At 32.9% G+C, this 18,056-nt stretch overlaps 2 protein-coding genes across 3 annotated transcripts; one reads left to right on the top strand and one right to left on the bottom strand.

The window, feature by feature from the left end:
- Positions 1-6,422: 6,422 nt before the first annotated feature.
- LOC107448504 (actin-2) lies at positions 6,423-13,907 on the bottom strand. Of its 2 annotated transcripts, none has more exons than XM_016063730.4 (5): positions 13,868-13,907; positions 10,599-10,751; positions 9,008-9,231; positions 8,652-8,914; positions 6,423-7,080 (listed from the first exon to the last, which is right to left on the bottom strand). In XM_016063730.4, the coding sequence occupies exons 2-5, from the start codon at positions 10,722-10,724 to the stop codon at positions 6,563-6,565; spliced, it is 1,131 nt and encodes a 376-aa protein (XP_015919216.1). In that variant the 5' UTR covers positions 10,725-10,751; positions 13,868-13,907; the 3' UTR covers positions 6,423-6,562. The 2 variants fall into 2 exon arrangements, with proteins under 2 accessions (XP_015919216.1, XP_015919217.1); XM_016063731.5 differs by having other exon boundaries at positions 10,599-10,747.
- Positions 13,908-16,878: 2,971 nt separating this feature from the next.
- On the top strand, positions 16,879-17,804 carry LOC147808258 (uncharacterized). Its single transcript, XM_087166956.1, has 2 exons — positions 16,879-17,062; positions 17,275-17,804. The coding sequence occupies exons 1-2, from the start codon at positions 16,879-16,881 to the stop codon at positions 17,802-17,804; spliced, it is 714 nt and encodes a 237-aa protein (XP_087023082.1).
- Positions 17,805-18,056: the final 252 nt, after the last annotated feature.

Raw genomic sequence — 18,056 nt, 5'->3', positions numbered from 1 at the left:
ACCTTACCCCTTTGTCACATGTCACACTATAAAAAACATAATAGCAATTGGTAAACAAAGCACGTGTTGTACAGTACAGAACCCGTTATCCGGAAATCAGAAAACCGGAAAAACCAAAAAACCGGAACGGAATTCGATAAATTTTCCCGCCATTTTAAAAAAAAAATTTTTTTTTCCCTCATAAGATTTTTGGATCTTTCTTTTTTTTTTTTAAAGATGTTCACCTTACCATCATTTTAGAAATAATCATTAGTGTATTACTTCATCGTTTTTTCTTCTTTTTAAGATCATTTTCAAAATATTTTTTTTTTTTTTTTAGTTGGGTTTAACACTAAAAAGACGGCTTTTTGTAGCGATTCAGAAAACCGGAAAAATCAGTTATCCGGAATAGCGATGGTCCCGATCGTTCCGGATAATCGGTTCCCTACTTTATTATATGTATATAGATAGATACAAAACACATTTCCATTTTTCTTTTTAACTTTTATTTGTGAGTATAATAATGATTCTTGTGTGAAAGTGAATTTTATTTTATGAAAAAAATATGAACCTGCTGTAATATTTAATATTATAGCAGTTATGTACATAATCTGTTGATTTAATAACATTTAATCTACTTTATTTTAATCAAAATCTGCGTCGTCAAGCTTCTTGGTACCCCCTCCGTTTTTCTTGACATTAACTATTAGTTCTTCAACCTTCACCTCCTTCCCTCCCCCTCTCTCTCTTTTTGCTATATAGTCATTGCGTTTCAAAATTTTTCCTTTCTTTTTTTTCAAGTAAGACGAAAAAGTGGCTCACGGAATAGAGCGTTCGCCTTCCAACGAGGTGAATCGCGTTCGAATTACTGCTATTGCTGGTCTATACAAATTCCGCGCCTGGCTCGCAATAACCACAGAGCTGGCGTAAAATTACCTTCGTGGTAGACGGATCATGGGTGTGAGTCCCCTTTCCGTCAGACTAACCAAGGGAGGTTTCCGTGATTATCTTCTCCATGTAACGCAAATACCAGCTAGTTCCATCAAAAAATCCTCCACGAAGGCAATTTATCCTAATACTTGATCCAGGAGTTCCCTTGTCTTCATGATTGTGTTCAAAATTACAAGGCTACGGTGTTGCATATTAGTAGTCTTAAACCCAGAATTCTGTCGGCTTTACAACGACGGATATAAAGTAAAATAAAGCAAAAAGCCTTCATTTTCCAAGTTGCGGCGTCTAATTTTGATATAATTATACACTGTGGTGACGAAAATCATGGGGTCAAGCTCTGCGAAGTGGCATGGACTGAACAAGTAGTTTCTTACGGTCTTAATATTCCTTTTCCTGAATATTAAGGCGCAACACTTAAAATGTAGAGTTACGGGGAATTGACTTTAAAATTCTTTTTCATATGACTTGTTTTATTTTAAACAGTCGATTTAATTCTGAATTTATAACTATCAAACCTTATTTTGAACCCGATACCGGAACTCTGGATCAAATATTGGGATAAACTAGTCTTCGTGGAGAGCTTTTTGGTGGAACTAACCCGCATTTGCGATACATGGAGAGGAAAACCACGAGAACCTGGCGGCAATGGGATATTAACCCATGATTCGTCTACCAGGACCTGTACGCCAACCGGGAGCAGGATTCGTAGCGACCACCCAAAGCTGGGTTTCGAACCTAGTTAACCTGATTGGGAAGTGAGCGTCTCATGCACTGAGCCATACTTGATCCATGAGTTCTCTTGTCTTCTGTATTGGGTCCAGAATTACAAGGCAAGGCTACGTAGTTAAAAATTAGTAGTCGTAAAACAAAAAATTGGGTCGGCTGTTCAACGACGGTTATTAAATAAAAATATAAAGTGTAAAATCATCATAAAACCAAATTTGTTTTACTATTTAAAATATTATAATTGGGCTTATTCTGGAGCATGAGTCGTAGTGTAGGTATTTCGATCCTTATTGGTTGTTGAAACGTGGCATTTGTTAACGTTAGCAACCGCTTTTTACATTCTATTTCCAGTAAGCCAAGCCCATCAAATATAAATTCTCTTAAGTGACACATTCTATATTCTTACACAAAGATTATTTTACAAAGATTGCAATTATCTATATTTAATAACACAAAGACAAACATGAAGACATGTAGAACATAAGCAAACTAAATATGCATCGAAGTTGTCAGGTGCACAAAACAAAAATATGTCTCGGCTGCAATAAAATACGTAAACACATAATAAATCGAAGTTACGTGAAAGACGTAAACGAGAACGAATTGGACATCAATAAATTCGATGCGCGATACGTAGCTGTATTTAATTAAAATCACGTTAATTAACATTCTAACTTATGTGGAGAAACTTAGCTCAACTATAACACGCCATCTTGTTTATAAACGATCAGCTGGTACCGACGTCATAGGTTACATGTGCATGTACTGTGAGCTTCTTCTTGAAGTACTGTGAAGTTCTTGACATACTGTGCATGTACTGTGAGCTTCTTCTTGAAGTGCGAGTATGCAATTATCCCGATTTGCAGCTCTTTTTTTTGTGCCAGATTTTAAAAGGGAAAAATTGTCTCTTATCTTTTATGAAGAAGGATAGAAAAATATTTCTTTTCTCACTTACTGTCATCAGTTCCTGTCGCGGAATGCCACCAGATGGCGCTCTCCTATTTATCAATTACATATTATTCTTTTGTGTGTCATTATGATTTTAGAATTTGAGAAATGTAAAAGCTTAATTTGATGGGCAATTGTCAGCCCTTATATAATACTGGCTATCATCTTATCATATTAAAGTTTGTTTTGTGTAAATTTACTTAAGTTTGAAATTCAAATCTGAGAGGAGATATAATCACTGATAATTTGCCTTGCTGACAGGTTTCTGATTATAAATTTAAAAGGCCCGCTCCTTCCATTAGGCGAACCTAGGTGAGATAAAAGGGCGGAAAGTTCAAGTTTATGAATCAATTAAAAATGCTTAAAAACAAATTTAATAATTCCACCCACCGGAATAGGCAAGTAAAAAAAAACAAAATTTTCTTTTTATATTTCCTTAAAGTAGGGAACATGATAAATTAATAATCGTTATCTCCCTCCCCCATACTAACAGTTTTGGCTGGTCGATAGCACCCGGTTCGCACCGATTACAGTGCTGACATAAAATATCCTCAGTGGTTAGCCTATTCCCTTTCCGCTTTCGTGGTTTTCTTCGCCACGTAACAGAAATGCGGGTTAGTTCCATCAAAAAGTCCACCGGGATGGCAAATTTCTCCTAATACTTGATCCAGGACTTCCCTTGTCTTCTGGATTGGGTTCAAAATGACAAGGTTATAGAGGTAAACATTGGTAGTCGTAATACGAAAATTGTGTCGGCTGTTCAATGGCGGTTATAAAAAGAAAAAGGAGGAAAGGGAAAAAAGGAAGAAAGCAATTGGTCCCTTCCAAACCAACTTTCTGATAACATCTGTCAAAATTCAACAAGACTTTTATTAGGTAGGAAAATGATTCGATTTATTACGATTTAGAAATTAAAAAGAAAATGAAACAAATGCACAATATTTCATAGCTAAATTCTCTCTTTTAATAGGATAAATGAATCAAATGATTAAATTTTTACTTCAATGAATCAAAAACAAAAAATAACAGCTCCAGTATACTACACAAAATGATTGAAGTTACTTATACAGCTTTGCAACTGACTCAAGTTTTCTTAAATTCCTATTACCATTTAATCTTTCTATGTGTCCCAGCCATGTTTGGATTTGATAAATCGAATTATGTTTTTTCGGCTGATTAAATGGTCAAGTTCACTATCGTTTCTTATTCTCCAAATGTGCGTTTATTACTTGTCCGAAAATTCTTCGGAAAATATTTCTTTCGCCGATAAGTTGGTTAGATTCGTTTTTATATTTTAGAGCCCAAGTTTCATTGCCATACCCCTAGCAACAATTTTAACTTGGCCCCAATCGGGTTCAAAATTGATTTGATAATGGTCCTATAAAAACATACACCAAGAGACCAATATTGGGATGTCTAGATAATATAATATTGGTCCTATAATGGTCCATATAGGGCCTACTTCGATCAATATAGAACCTATAGTCCCTGGTCAAATTATTAGACGCGCTATAAGATTCTATGTAAAACCTTAGTTATCAAGTGATACTATACAGATTTATCGTTTTAACGCTACTGAAACCGATTTTCCCTTGTTTACTTTAGTGTATCAACTGGTTAAATTAGACGATATAGAATATAAATTCGACGATAGGATAAATTAGACGATTTATTATATAAATATAGAATATTTACTATATCAAGCATTATATTTATAATTTTACATAGAATCTTGTAGTGCATCCAATAATATAGCCAGGGACAGCTAAATAATGGATGCAAAATATAGGGTGAATCTGACAATTATATATAGGGTCAATATCTGAAAAATACAGGACCTTTGTACCCTTACTGAGCCAAGATTCATGAATATTTCCCCAATGAGGGCGCAAGTTATTTTGCTGCTGGGGACATAAGTATAGGTCTGAAAACTGTTTTATACATTTCATTAATGAGAAGTTTGTTCTTGAATAAGTGAAAACATTTATTTTCCTTTTTGTGGTTTATTTCATCAGCAATATTGTTAGTATCATTGATAATTAAACCAAGGCAGGTGAAACTCTTTCAAACATTAAGTTATCTACCGCAAGCGCTGATGCAATAGTGAATAGGTACATTTTGTTGAAGCCATAAATTTTGTTTTAGGTTCATTAATAACGCGACGCTGGTTTTGTAAAATTTAAAGGAAATTAAAGCAGTTCTATTCAAAAGGGCATCAGCAAAAGCTGAATGGCCTTAGTGACAATAGAGCCTCTCACGTCAAGTTGGCGAATTATACCTTCTTTTTTTTTAACGGATTACTCAAAATATAGGGGGAAGGCGATATCTGGGAAATATGGTGCCAATAGTTTGGTCAGAAGACAGGATTACTTGTCGCATATTTCGCCATAGATCGAGAAAATTTTAAGCGAACTTAATAATTTTGCACACAATTGTAAAATATCGAATTTATCGAAAAAGTCACATAAGTTCACATTTTCCACAAAAAAATAATAATAATAATAAATAAATAAGATTTAATATCTTTTTTTTTAACTATGGATAATATAGTTTTCAATTGGTGCAAAAATCAGGCGCAAATGTAGCTCGGTAAACAGTGTGGGGTGAAACTACATATTCCTATTATCTTTTTTTTTTTTAAAAATTCATTTTGCTCTCATTACCCAAGTCAAAATTCTTGATGGTCCCATCAAAGCATTTTGATGGCTTATGTTGGTTTCAGTGTGATTCATGATGGTCAAACATCATTTGATGGTCACCCTCATAAAACAATTTCCGTTATGCGTTCATAGTTTTTAATATGCCAACAAACTTAAATCATGCCATGATGGAAAATGCTACTTTAATACTTTGATGGTTAACAGTCAGGAGAAGTTGGACCAACAATCCGTGATGATCTGTGATGGTTCATGATGGTTCCAACTATGCATATCTATGAGGGTTTAATGGGAATTCCTGATGGTTCTCAGGAATATACCATCAAAGCAATATTTTTTATGTAGGCCAATCATAAATCAGTCCGAATTCCTACATTGTGATGATGGTTGCTCATGATCTTTACAACATTTGATTTTTAAGAAACTATGATGGAAATTTCTGATAGTTCAACATGTACAAACCATCAAAACAAGTTGCTATTCTTATGTTGGACCATCATTGGACCTCATTGAAGAGTATCAATCCGAATTTCTACATTGGGATGATTGTTACTTATGGTGGTTACCATCAAAAATATAATGGTGAAATTATTGATGGTTACTGTCAAGATTATGTTGATCCACCAATGAAAAACCATCAAAAATTTGGACTTGGGTAACAATTCTGGAATCTGGACTTGTTCTTCTACGAAGTCCCTAAATATTTAACCTAAATGTTTCAATCTAGATGAAAAGGATAATTTTGTGTTTTAAGTGTATTGAGGCTTAGAGACAATTTTTTTTCTCCATCTTTTATTCCGTTGGAATTGCTTATGATTTACTGGCAATGAAAATAAATAAATAAAAGATCTGAAAAATAAGATGGTACCAATCGATTTATTACAAATTGTTACAACTGTCCTATTGTCTTTGAATTGTGTTATTCCTATTGTCTTTTTTTATTCTTTTTGTTCTCATTAACAATTAGTGAATCCGGACTTCTTCTTGTACCAAGTACCTAAATAATTAACCTAAATGTTTCAACCTAGGTGAAAAGGATAATTTTGTGTTTTAAGTGTATTAAGGCTTAGAGACAATTTTTTTTTCTTCATCTTTTATTCCATTGGAGTTGCTTATGATTTACTGACAATGAAAATAAATAAATAAAAGATCTGAAAAAAATAAGATGGTACCAATCGATTTTTTATTACATTTTGTTACAACTGTAAATATATTCATTTCATCTCAAAGCCATAAAAGTCATTTTTTTCATATTGGAATCAGAATGATGTGGTGGATGACGAAGAAGAAAAAAAAAGAATTTAGAAGCATTTCCTGTGGACGATAGATGGACCAGATTCATCGTATTCCTGCTTTGAGATCCACATCTGTTGGAATGTGGAGAGTGAGGCTAAGATGGATCCTCCGATCCAGACGGAATATTTCCTCTCAGGGGGTGCGATGATCTTGATCTTCATGGTGCTGGGGGCGAGGGAGGTGATCTCCTTCTGCATCCTGTCAGCAATACCGGGGTACATGGTGGTACCTCCGGACAGGACGGTGTTGGCGTACAGGTCCTTACGGATATCGATGTCGCACTTCATGATGGAGTTGTAGGTGGTCTCGTGGATGCCAGCAGATTCCATTCCGATGAAGGATGGCTGGAAGAGAGCTTCGGGTGTTCGGAATCTCTCGTTTCCGATGGTGATCACCTGACCATCTGGCAACTCGTAGGATTTCTCGGCGGTGGAGCTGGTGGCAGCGGTGGCCATTTCCTGCTCGAAGTCCAGAGCTACGTAGCACAGCTTTTCCTTGACGTCTCTTACAATTTCTTTCTCAGCTGTATTGAAAAAAGAAACAAATTCAGAATGTTTGACCAAATTACGTTTACCTCAGGACGACTAAATAGAACAAATGGTGATCATAAAAATTATCTGGCGATCACCACTTTATACGTTGAAGAGGCAGTCCATAATTATTCCTTTTTAGTAAATTTTAGTGGAATTATTATTAATAGTTTATAATATACTCTGAAAATTATTAAATTTCAAGCTTGTTTCTTAAAATTTATCTTCATTTTAGAAATGTTTACCATATTTAGAGAAGCGCTTGCAAAAAAATGCCTAACATTAATTACATCAAAAGAATTTTTAATGGTTTAAAATTTTCAATCTTAAAAAAAAGTGGACACTGTTAAAAGGGAAACAACTGGCCAGTAGAAAGAAATCTTATATTGCCCTATTACGCACAGTCGGACTCCGATTAAACTAATTCATTTTATATGAATATTTTATTCGTGAAATTTGGCATTATTCTCAATTTCTGGGTCTAATACACAAAAATACCCTTAATTAGAGGTTGTGCGTGATCTGGAGTGACTGATTATCCATTTAGAAGTGTTGCTATGAAGCTTGGTGCAAGCTTGTTAGTTTCAGAGATGATTGCAAGCTTACTTTTAATCCATTAGTTTAAGGAACTGCGAATACATCACACGCAAGCGAGAAAATCACGCTTTCTGAATATATTTTTTAATCTATTAAACTTTAGAAAACATTTCGTAATATCTAAATTTTTTTTGTTTATTCTATTTATTTATTTTGAATTTCCATCCAACGATGCTACAATTTTTTTCAAAAAGAACTGTTTTTCACTAATTTTAACAGAGCGAATGATGCAAAGGTCTAGTAGCGAAAGCATTGATTTTCAGGGAAGAAAAGTGCCATTTTGATGTCTTTTAAGCTACAAACCTGACAATTGTGGGAAGTAAATAAATTAACAAAAGAATTTTTCCCTGTCCTAGATTTATATAATAGATCTATTATAATATTAGATATCTAATAATATTGGATATGTATTTAGATAATTAAAAACTATTAATAGATGGGAAAGAAAAGCACAATTTTGACGTCTTTTAAGTTACAAACCTGACAATTGTGGGAAGTTAATAATTTAGCAAATTCCCTGCCCCATATTTATATAATAGATCTATTATAATATTAGATATCTCATAATATTGGATACATATTTAGATTATAAATAGTCTATTAATAGATAGGGAAGAAAATCACCATTTCGAAGTCTTTTAAGTTACAAACCTGACAATTGTGGGAACTTAATTAATAAACTAATTTCTCCCTGTCATAGATTTATATAATAGATCTATAATAATCTTAGATTTGTAATAATATTAGATATATACTTAGATTATTTATAGATTCAGATAATATAACTTAAATTTAACTATAATAATCTCATCAAATAAGGCCAAAACATTAGAAAGAATCTTTTTCAACTAATTAACTTGTGGCTATTGAAATAATTCGCTAATTCAGGATTTTTTTTCATTAATTAAGGCTTCTTTCCTTCATTTCAATTAAGGAAGAATGAGAAGAGGTCAATCATGATACACACCTGTGGTGACAAAGGAGTATCCCCTCTCAGTCAGAATCTTCATGAGGTAGTCTGTAAGATCTCGTCCGGCCAAGTCCAGACGAAGAATGGCGTGGGGGAGGGCGTAACCTTCATAGATGGGGACGGTGTGGGAGACACCATCACCAGAGTCCAACACAATACCGGTTGTCCTGCCGGATGCGTAGAGGGAGAGGACAGCCTGGATAGCCACATACACTGCTGGACTGTTGAATGTCTCAAACATGATCTGAGTCATCTTTTCTCTGCAAACACATAAAATGACTCAATCAATATCTGCAACTAAAATTTAGGTGGTGATGCCTAAGTAGTACTGAAAGAAAGAAAAAATATCTCACCTGTTTGCTTTGGGGTTAAGTGGAGCCTCAGTGAGAAGGACGGGGTGTTCTTCGGGGGCTACACGGAGTTCATTGTAGAAGGTGTGATGCCAGATCTTCTCCATGTCATCCCAGTTGGTGACGATGCCGTGCTCAATGGGGTACTTGAGAGAGAGAATACCCCTCTTGCTCTGGGCCTCATCCCCAACGTAGCTGTCCTTCTGACCCATACCCACCATCACACCCTACAACAACAACACTCATTTTTAGTTACGCTTTCAATTAGAATTAGAATAAAGTTTCAAAATTTAATAATGGATGTGTGTATTTTATTAAAAGAAAGAAAACGGTGTATAGTTCGCTCACAAGGAGTTGGCACTTGGCTAAGCCTACATCACGTGATATCAGACGATACTATTTCGCTACTTTTGGGAGAAGGATGTAAACAATTCTGAACAAGGTTGAGATTTGGCGATTGTATGACAAAAATATTTATTTCGCAATCTTTATGTGCATTTTTTTAACATTAAATATTTCATTAATTTAATGATATTTTTCTCTTTTAAGTGAATAGATTGTCCTTGTTGAGACATTTTGCTGGGAAGCAGCAGTTTTTAAATTTAAAATATATTTAATTAACTAGAGTAACGAAAGGTATAATAGAATTCACTGTTTGCGTTTGGTACTCATTAAGGGTTGTCTCAATTTCAAGCGCGGAGATGTTTCTCCTCTTACTCCAGTGCTAAAATGAACTCAGTGTCCGAGAAGATGGAGTCAAGTGCCAACTCCTGATAAACGAACTATACTTATTATCCATGCAGCCAAATCTTGCCGGCAGTTTTACTTTTTCCTGTAAAGTTATTTTACGTTATATAAGTTCATATTTTAAATATGTTACCAAAAAATATTCACCTCGATTTTTAAATTAAATATGTACTCATTCTTCGTTTAACTTTTTTTTTTCATATCTAGGCTATAAGACCGAGCGCCTACAGGCAGAACTATTTTACTATTATCCATTCAAATAACCAATTTTAATAATTAAATAAGAAAAAAAATTATTATATATCAAGTTATTAAGATGGTAAAACCTCTTGCATTAGGATTTGAAAATTTATAAATAAAAAATTAAGTGAGTTAGTATATAGTGTCAATGCGTAATATTTACAGATTGAGTAAAATAAACTAGAGTCGTTAGACAGAGATGAAAACAAGTAATATTTAAAAAAAAAATTTAAGTCAATTCCTATTTAGGTCAACAACGAAAATTTTTATTTCAGTTACTTTTTATTAAATAATTAAAAAAATTTCTCCCATATAAAACTAAAATTAATTAATTAAATTTAATGAATGAATTAATATTTGAAACAAACTGTATTAACATCAAAATGTCATCCACTAGAAGTTTTAAAAAAACTGTATTTGAAGTTGTGTGGATGAATAAAAAGTATTTTATTAACGATTGAAAATTTGAACAAGATAATAGGGAGAGTGGGAAACTAATAGTAAGGAATTGATTCAGATTATGAAACGTGTGTGCTTTTAAGGAAAGGTTGTACTGTAATAGCTATGAAATATGTTGCATGCATTTTATTGCAATGAAATGTAGTACCTGATGCCTGGGTCGGCCAACAATAGATGGGAAGACAGCCCTGGGAGCGTCATCACCGGCGAAACCGGCCTTGCACATGCCGGAGCCATTGTCTACAACGAGTGCGGCAATATCGTCGTCACACATTCTGCTTTAGTCTGCTGCAGTGGCTAACTGGAAAAAGAACATTTTAATTAAATCACAACAAAATTTAATGAAACAAATTAATGGAAAATTTTAATCTCGGTCACTAGAACGAGTGGTACAAAAAGAAAGAGAGCTCGCTTTCCAAGACCCAAGTTCAAATCCCAACTACTACAGATCGATGCGAATTCTACCCTCAAGCTCGCACCGACCACCAGTTCTGGCTTAAAATTACCTTTTCTGGTAGGTAGATTAGAGTCCCTTTCCCATCGGGCTGACCGGGTGATGTTTTCGTGGTTTTCTTCTCTATCTAAAAAGTTCCCCATGAAGACTAGTTTAATGCTACGATAACTAGATAACTAGTTTTTATCCGCAAAAAAATAAGCCTAATCCTTTAGGATTCGTTAGCCGAAAAAATTTGGGAATCGCTGGCTATTTATATATACCGAAAAATCAAAAGCTAAATTTTGAATTTTTTGTCGGTTACATTGATTTTGCTGTTGCACGACATTATACAGAGATTATCGAATCATTTAACATCGGAGCATTTCTGTTAAACCAAATCGAATCCGATTTTTTTTTCTTTCCTTACAGGATCATTATATATTTTTTTTCTTTTTATTTATAAATAATATACTGTTATTACCCAAACTCGTAAAATACTTCCTTTCTTTCTATACTCTTCTTTTCTTTAACTTTTGTAAAATAAAGAGAATTCCACTGTCTAAGAATTTAAAAATAAATAATCTCTTTGTACCGTTTTGTCTAAAACATTTATTAAATTAAGTCATATTAAGTTGTATTTAAATACTATACATCACTATAAAAAAAACATCGATAGTCAGATGTTATTGATGAAAAGAGATTTTTAAAAAAAGGAAGAAAAAACCTCCATTATACGAATATATCGATTATCCGAAAGAAATCCGGTCCTAATGATTTCAGTTAACCGTGGTTTAATACCAACTTCTTACATTTTACTCATCTCTCTTATATTTATTTTTGTTATTTCTGCAATTCCATTTCTTTCTACAATTCCAAAGTTTATCAAAGTGTCAATAGAATTCTTGATTGCAAACCAGAAATATAAGTAAAATATGTTTATTCTTTAAGCAACTCTTCCATTTAAAATGCACTTATTTCGAAAAGCAGTGCAGCAAAACAAACAGCAAAATTATTTATTTTTAACTTTTTCAACTTTTTTTACAGTTATAACTTTTTAAACTTTTTCAACTAACACACTGCTGGAAGTAGTGAAAATAATTGCACTACTTCCACATTTGAAATCATTTGTATTTAACACTTTGGCAACATTCTTTTCTGCTTTTAAAGGCAAATAAGAATGTTGTCAAAAGTTGATTTTTCCAGTGGAAAAAAAAATTTCTAGTAATATTTGAAATGAGGTGACAATTTTGAAAGTTTTTTTTAAACTAAGTATCTAAGTAGACTGGTATTATAAGGACATTTTGTTTTTAAATAAAAGTAAAGTCATTTTCTAAATGTCTACATGCCCACTTAATTGGCAACTATTAATTAATTTAGAAAATTATGTAAGACAATCAAGTATTTTAAATGCTTGTAAATTTGACTCTTTTTAAGTTTTTGGCATCTAAATTTTTGAGCATTTTTCAAACTGTGCGAATATATTATTATTTTTCATAATGATTGTAATAATTCCGACAGTAAATTTGTGCTTATAAATCATTATCAATAAATCATTCTTTGATTGATTATGTTTACACGTAATATAAAATTCACTATAAGATATAAAATATCTTTATTAGTTAAATTTCCATGATTCAATTTTCATCATATGAATGTAGTTTTTTTAAAATGTTTTTCATAAAATGTAGTACTTTGAACAAAAGTTTCTCTAAAAATCAAGATTTAACAATAAGTTGTTAAAAAATTATAACGCAATTGTTCAAAACTCTAAAGTGCAACGAAATATGTATTGGTGTTATGTATGTTGCTGAAAATTATGTTTTGCTTATAACTTTAAACGTTACGATTTTCAGAATAAAACATTAGTAGACATCATTAGGTTATTATAAAACTTATTTGTTAAAAATTTTAAGCGTTATAATTTTCCGAATAAAACAATAGTAGACATAAAGAACCTCTTATGATTAATCATAAAATAAAATGAATAAGAATCAAATAATAGATTTTTTTACGATTCAAAATTTCAATTAATTATTATTTAAACCTAAGTATCTAACCTAATTCCTTGAATTTCATGAGCGGTTTAATGCGTGCGTGTGAATACGCGAAAATCGTTGTGAAGAAAGAAAGAATTAATTTACTAGAATTAAGAATTGTCGTATGATTTTCGTTTTATAATTATTATACTTTTTTAAAAATGAAAATAGTCGAACTTAAAATATTAATTCTAAGGAAAGACAACAAAAAAAAGTTGTTGGCTCTGTATTTAAATCATTGGTTTGTAATCAAATTTCAAAAAAGAAGAAAGATAAATTCGAATATGTTTCAGTCCTTAAAAACACATAATCGAGTTGTTCCACATCATTGAAAATTGTTATTAAAATAAATGAGAATTCTTTAAAATATTTTCTCCATTTTTTTGAAACATTAAATATAGTATGGTCAAGTAATTTTAATTAAAAAAAAAACTTTACATAATTCTTTATAGTGTCTTTTTAAAATATTTAAATGAAAATTTAACATTGAATTTGAGGAGTATTATTTAAAAGTTTTGCTACTATTATTAAAATACTTAAATAAAAAAATAAAAATAAATAAAAGAGAAGAAAAAAATTATGTAAAAAAAAATTATTAAAAATTTAAAAAATTTAAAATTTAAAAAATGCAAAAAAAAAAAAATTTTAACAAATTAATAAAAAACCGGAAAAAAAGGATATAGTTCTTTCATCAGCTCACACGATTATATCCTAAAAAAGGAGCGCTGTCTAATATTGTATCAATAAAGCCAAAGCAAAATATATCAATACAATATTAGAAGAAATGAAGATAGTTTGTGAGGTATTTTGCCTCATGAATCAAATTTAAATAATTAATATTCCATGTAATCATAATAGAATAAAAGTCACCGAGCTGAAGCACCGAAGACGTAGATGATTAAAAATTCCGAAGTATCCAAAGAGATGGGAGAGAGAGAGACTCACCTTTGAGAGAGAGATAGGATGGAGATGATGCTGTCCGTGTGGATGAGGATGCGGAAGATCAGACAATTTGTAGTTTGGCTTTTGTTCGCCCTAGTGGGGAGGGCGAACCAAAAAAGGGATCTCTTTCTTGATATTCTATTCTTGTGTCAAATAGGCCTCGGCAATTAAAGTTGCTTCTCAGCGCATTTAATTCCCGTCCTCACACAAGTTGCTATTTCTGTCCGATGCATGGCCATAAAAGAAGTTTCTAAACAACAACTTCCCCTTTATATACACATTGTGGACTGAAATAAATGGGGATCGACATTATCATTTGAGTTTTTGGGGCCGACCCACTAACAAGGTTTTTGAAATGATTCTTTTTTTTTTTAGAAGAAATAAATTTATTTTCATTTTATTATCTATCTCAAAATGTTTAAGATTAAAATTTAAATCATGTCCAAATGAAAGTTCTTAAGCTATGATAAGTTAAAATTTAAATGATCGCTATCTTCTTTGCCCTATAGAAATTATACATACTCTTGTAAATTGGAATATTTTTAAAGCATAATAGGTTCCGAGCGAGAACAATTAATAAGCAGTTGATACTTAAGATATCATAAGTTAGATTTTAAACGATCGATATGTGCTTTACTCGATTGAAACCATGCAAACACTTCGAAAAATCGAAATTAAAATCGAAATCAAAATTTAAAATCGAATTTTTTTAAATAAGCTAAAAGGGAAATGACAGCTATCTACTTTATCTTATTAAAACTAAATAAGAGTCAAAAATTATTTAAAACATAAGCTAAAATAGGCTCTAGCTTTTTTGAAACATCACAAACATGTCCAACAAGCATGTAAGAAATTAAAAATTTTTGACATGTGACAAATTAAAAGAGAAATCGTCGCTGTCTACTTTGCACGATTAAAATTATATAAACTTCAAAAATCGAAATTTGTCCTATTCCTATTAAAGCTAAACAAGAAACAAACGTGCAAAATGTAAAAATTTCTTAAGACGTAAAAAGCTTAAAAATAAAGTGACTGATATCTATTTTGACCTTTTAAATTTATAACAACTTTAAAAAAAAATTAATATTCCATATTAAAAGTTAAATGACTTCAATAAATTTGTTCAATTGAAAAAAAGGCAGTCATAATGGTGTAAACTTATAAACAATCCAAAATATTTCGAGCATAATTAAATTTAAAAATAATAAAAAAATATTTTCTGCAAAGAATTCGTAAATTATGTTTACAATTATTTTAAACAGAATTTTATTAATTCTTTACAATTATTATAAACGTAATTTTATTAATTCTTTACAATTATTATAAACATAATTTTATTAATTCTTTACAATTATTATGAACATAATTTTATTAATTTTTTACAATTATTATAAACATAATTTTATTAATTCTTTACAATTATTATGAACGTAATTTTATTAATTCTTTACAATTATTATAAACATAATTTTATTAATTCTTTACAATTATTATAAACGTAATTTTATTAATTCTTTACAATTATTATAAACATAATTTTATTAATTCTTTACAATTATTATGAACATAATTTATTAATAAAAAAATATATAATTATGTCCAAAACTTTTCAATTCACGTTAACATCCATAAAGTTATAGAAAGCAAAATACGCTAGGTAAAAAAAAAAGAGCTAAACTTAATAATAACGGGCTTAAAGTTTCGATCACTTTCTCTTGATTAAGTTTGGACCAGATAGCGGCCCCTATTTCGATAGTCAAAAATCAGAGCCCGACAAAAAAAAAGTAGAGCCTTGATGGTTAAAGGAGTTCGCCTTCTAATGAGGTGAACCAGGTTCGAATCCCGACGATGTCTGGTCGAAACGAATTCCGCATTCGGCTTGCACCGACCACAGTAGTGACGCGAAGCATCCTCAGTGGTAGACGGATTATAGGCTAGAGTCCCCTTGTCTTCGCGCTATCTGTGGAAGGTTTTCGTGGTTTTCCTCTCCATGCATCGCAAATACGGGTTAGTTCCATCAAATAGTCCTCCACGAAGGCAAATTTCTCCCAATACTTGATCCAGGTGTTCCCTTGTCTTCTGTATTGGATTCAAAATTACAAGACTACGGAGTTGAACATTAGTAGTCGTAAACCCAAAATTGGGTCGGCTGTTCAACGACGGTTATAAAATAAAACAAAATTAGAATATATAAAATTAAATAAAATTTTCGAAAAGTCTCTTTTATGCGGTTAATATAGAGATCGGGTAGCTTTCACTATTTTCTGCATAATTTTATGAGCTTGTTTAAGGTCTACTCTTTGAACCATCGAGATAACAGGTGAGTACACGGAAATCCGATGATTAGATCAGAAGATATTGAGTTGTTAAATATTGATAAGAATGTAAACATTCCGGAGTAAGTCAAGAATTTGAAAAAAGAATGAAATGGTGTGATTACCGGGTCAAGTTCAGAAGCTTGCGTATAAAAAACTAATTCAAGGATTTTAGATCTTTTGCCAACCGATGACTCCTACGCGATCCCTCCTTCGCACACCCCCTCATCCGTCTGTTTGTTTACAGGTGATTCAACTCTTTCGCATTCCTTTCTCAGCAAAATGAATCGAGGGTAATTTTTGTTTCGTTATTTTTTTGGAATAAAATAACTATTGTAAGAGGAGAGAACGCCAAGTTTTTCTTTTAAAAAATTATAATAATTGTAGTAAATGATACGAGTAAAACTAAAATATTTGGAACGCACTGGTGAACGTGGAATAGTAACATTTCCTATGGAAGTTGGGCACAGAAGAAGAAAAGTACAAAACATGGGTGTTTAGAGACAAAATGAGGTGTTTTTTCTCATGAATACGAAGAGAGTGGTGGTGGCTCAGGGGATAGAGCGATTACATTCCAATAAGATTATATGCCCAGCGATGGCTAGTTGATACGGATTCCGCACCTGGGTCGTACCACAGTGCTGACGTAAAATATTCTCATTGGTTAGGGATATTGGCTAGAGACGTAAAGCTCAAACCATGGAACAACTTATGGGAGATCTACCTAAAGATCGATTTTTACCATGCAAGGTCTTTCCAAATTGTGGTGTGGACTATGCCAGTCCATTTTCACTAAAAGCATCGAAAGGAAGAGGTAGATCCACCTACAAAGGGTACATCCAAAGCCTCCTAGATAGGGATACACCTTATCTAGGAGGCTTTGGTACATCGCACTCTTCGTGTGCTTAGTAACTAGAGCTATATTCCAGGAGCTAGTGGGTGATATGACGTCAGAGGCATACATTGCTGCTCTAAAAAGATTCATTGGTAGACGTGGGCAGTGTACTGATCTCTATAGTGACTGTGGTACTGATTTTGTAGGTGCATCCAAAATACTGGAAGAGGATCGCAACTAGAGGTCTATAACCCACACAGATAAAGTATCACATCATCTAGCCGACAATAGCATAAGTGGGCATTTCAACACTCCGTCAGCGCCTCACATGGGTGGTATCTGGGAAGCAGGTGTCAAAACTGTGAAATACCATCTACGTCGCATTGTCGGACATGCTGTACTTTCTTATGAAGAGTTTTACACGCTTCTAGTGCAAATGGAAGCATGCTTGAACTCAAGACCCATTGCGCCGATTTCAAGTGATCCCAACGATTTAGCTCCTTTGACTCTCGGGCATTTTCTAACAGAACAATCCTTAACATCAGTACCAGAGAGGGATTATACATTTCTTCCTGATAACAAGCTATTTAGATGGAATTTATTGCAAAAACTGATACAAACATTTTGGGATTGGTGGAAATCCGAATGTCTATCCCGACTGCAAAATCGTCCAAAATGGTATGCTAGCCGACAAAACATAAAGGTAGGTGATTTAGTGATCATAAGAAATTACAATTCACCACCACAAAGATGGAGCTTTGGAAGAGTTATTGGTCCCGCAGTGGACTGATCGTTAAGACACTGTTCCCAGCAGATCACCGAAGTCAAGCACCACTGGCTGCGGTCAGTGTGCGGGTGGGTGACCACTTGGATCAGTCTGCGTAGGGACCGAGGGTGTGCGGTATTGGTCCTCGTTAAACTGTTCTACCGTAAGTGCTCGACTTCGCGTGCAGGTCGTCGGGCTGCCGAAGCGGGAGTGCCACCCCCTCCGAGGAGGATCAAAAGTGCGATGGCATGTCTTCGGATCATCCTCAGGGATGTT

Source organism: Parasteatoda tepidariorum, chromosome 6 (genome assembly GCF_982258835.1).
Source record: "Parasteatoda tepidariorum strain Cologne lab strain chromosome 6, Ptep-v5.0, whole genome shotgun sequence".
NCBI classification, from domain to species: Eukaryota; Metazoa; Arthropoda; class Arachnida; order Araneae; family Theridiidae; genus Parasteatoda; species Parasteatoda tepidariorum.
Note: the sequence above shows the minus strand (reverse complement) of the source record. Positions and strands in the feature narration are given on the sequence as shown.

What these genes read in the sequence shown, in the direction of transcription:
- LOC107448504 (XM_016063730.4), bottom strand. Translation starts at nt 10,724, where the DNA reads ATGTGTGACGACGATATTGCCGCACTCGTTGTAGACAATGGCTCCGGC. An exon ending in TTGGCCGACCCAGGCATCAG is followed by an intron (nt 9,232 to 10,598) that starts GTACTACATTTC and finishes TTGTTGTTGTAG; the next exon opens with GGTGTGATGGTGGGTATGGG. An exon ending in CTTAACCCCAAAGCAAACAG is followed by an intron (nt 8,915 to 9,007) that starts GTGAGATATTTT and finishes ATGTGTTTGCAG; the next exon opens with AGAAAAGATGACTCAGATCA.
- LOC147808258 (XM_087166956.1), top strand. Translation starts at nt 16,879, where the DNA reads ATGGAACAACTTATGGGAGATCTACCTAAAGATCGATTTTTACCATGC. An exon ending in ACCTTATCTAGGAGGCTTTG is followed by an intron (nt 17,063 to 17,274) that starts GTACATCGCACT and finishes TAACCCACACAG; the next exon opens with ATAAAGTATCACATCATCTA.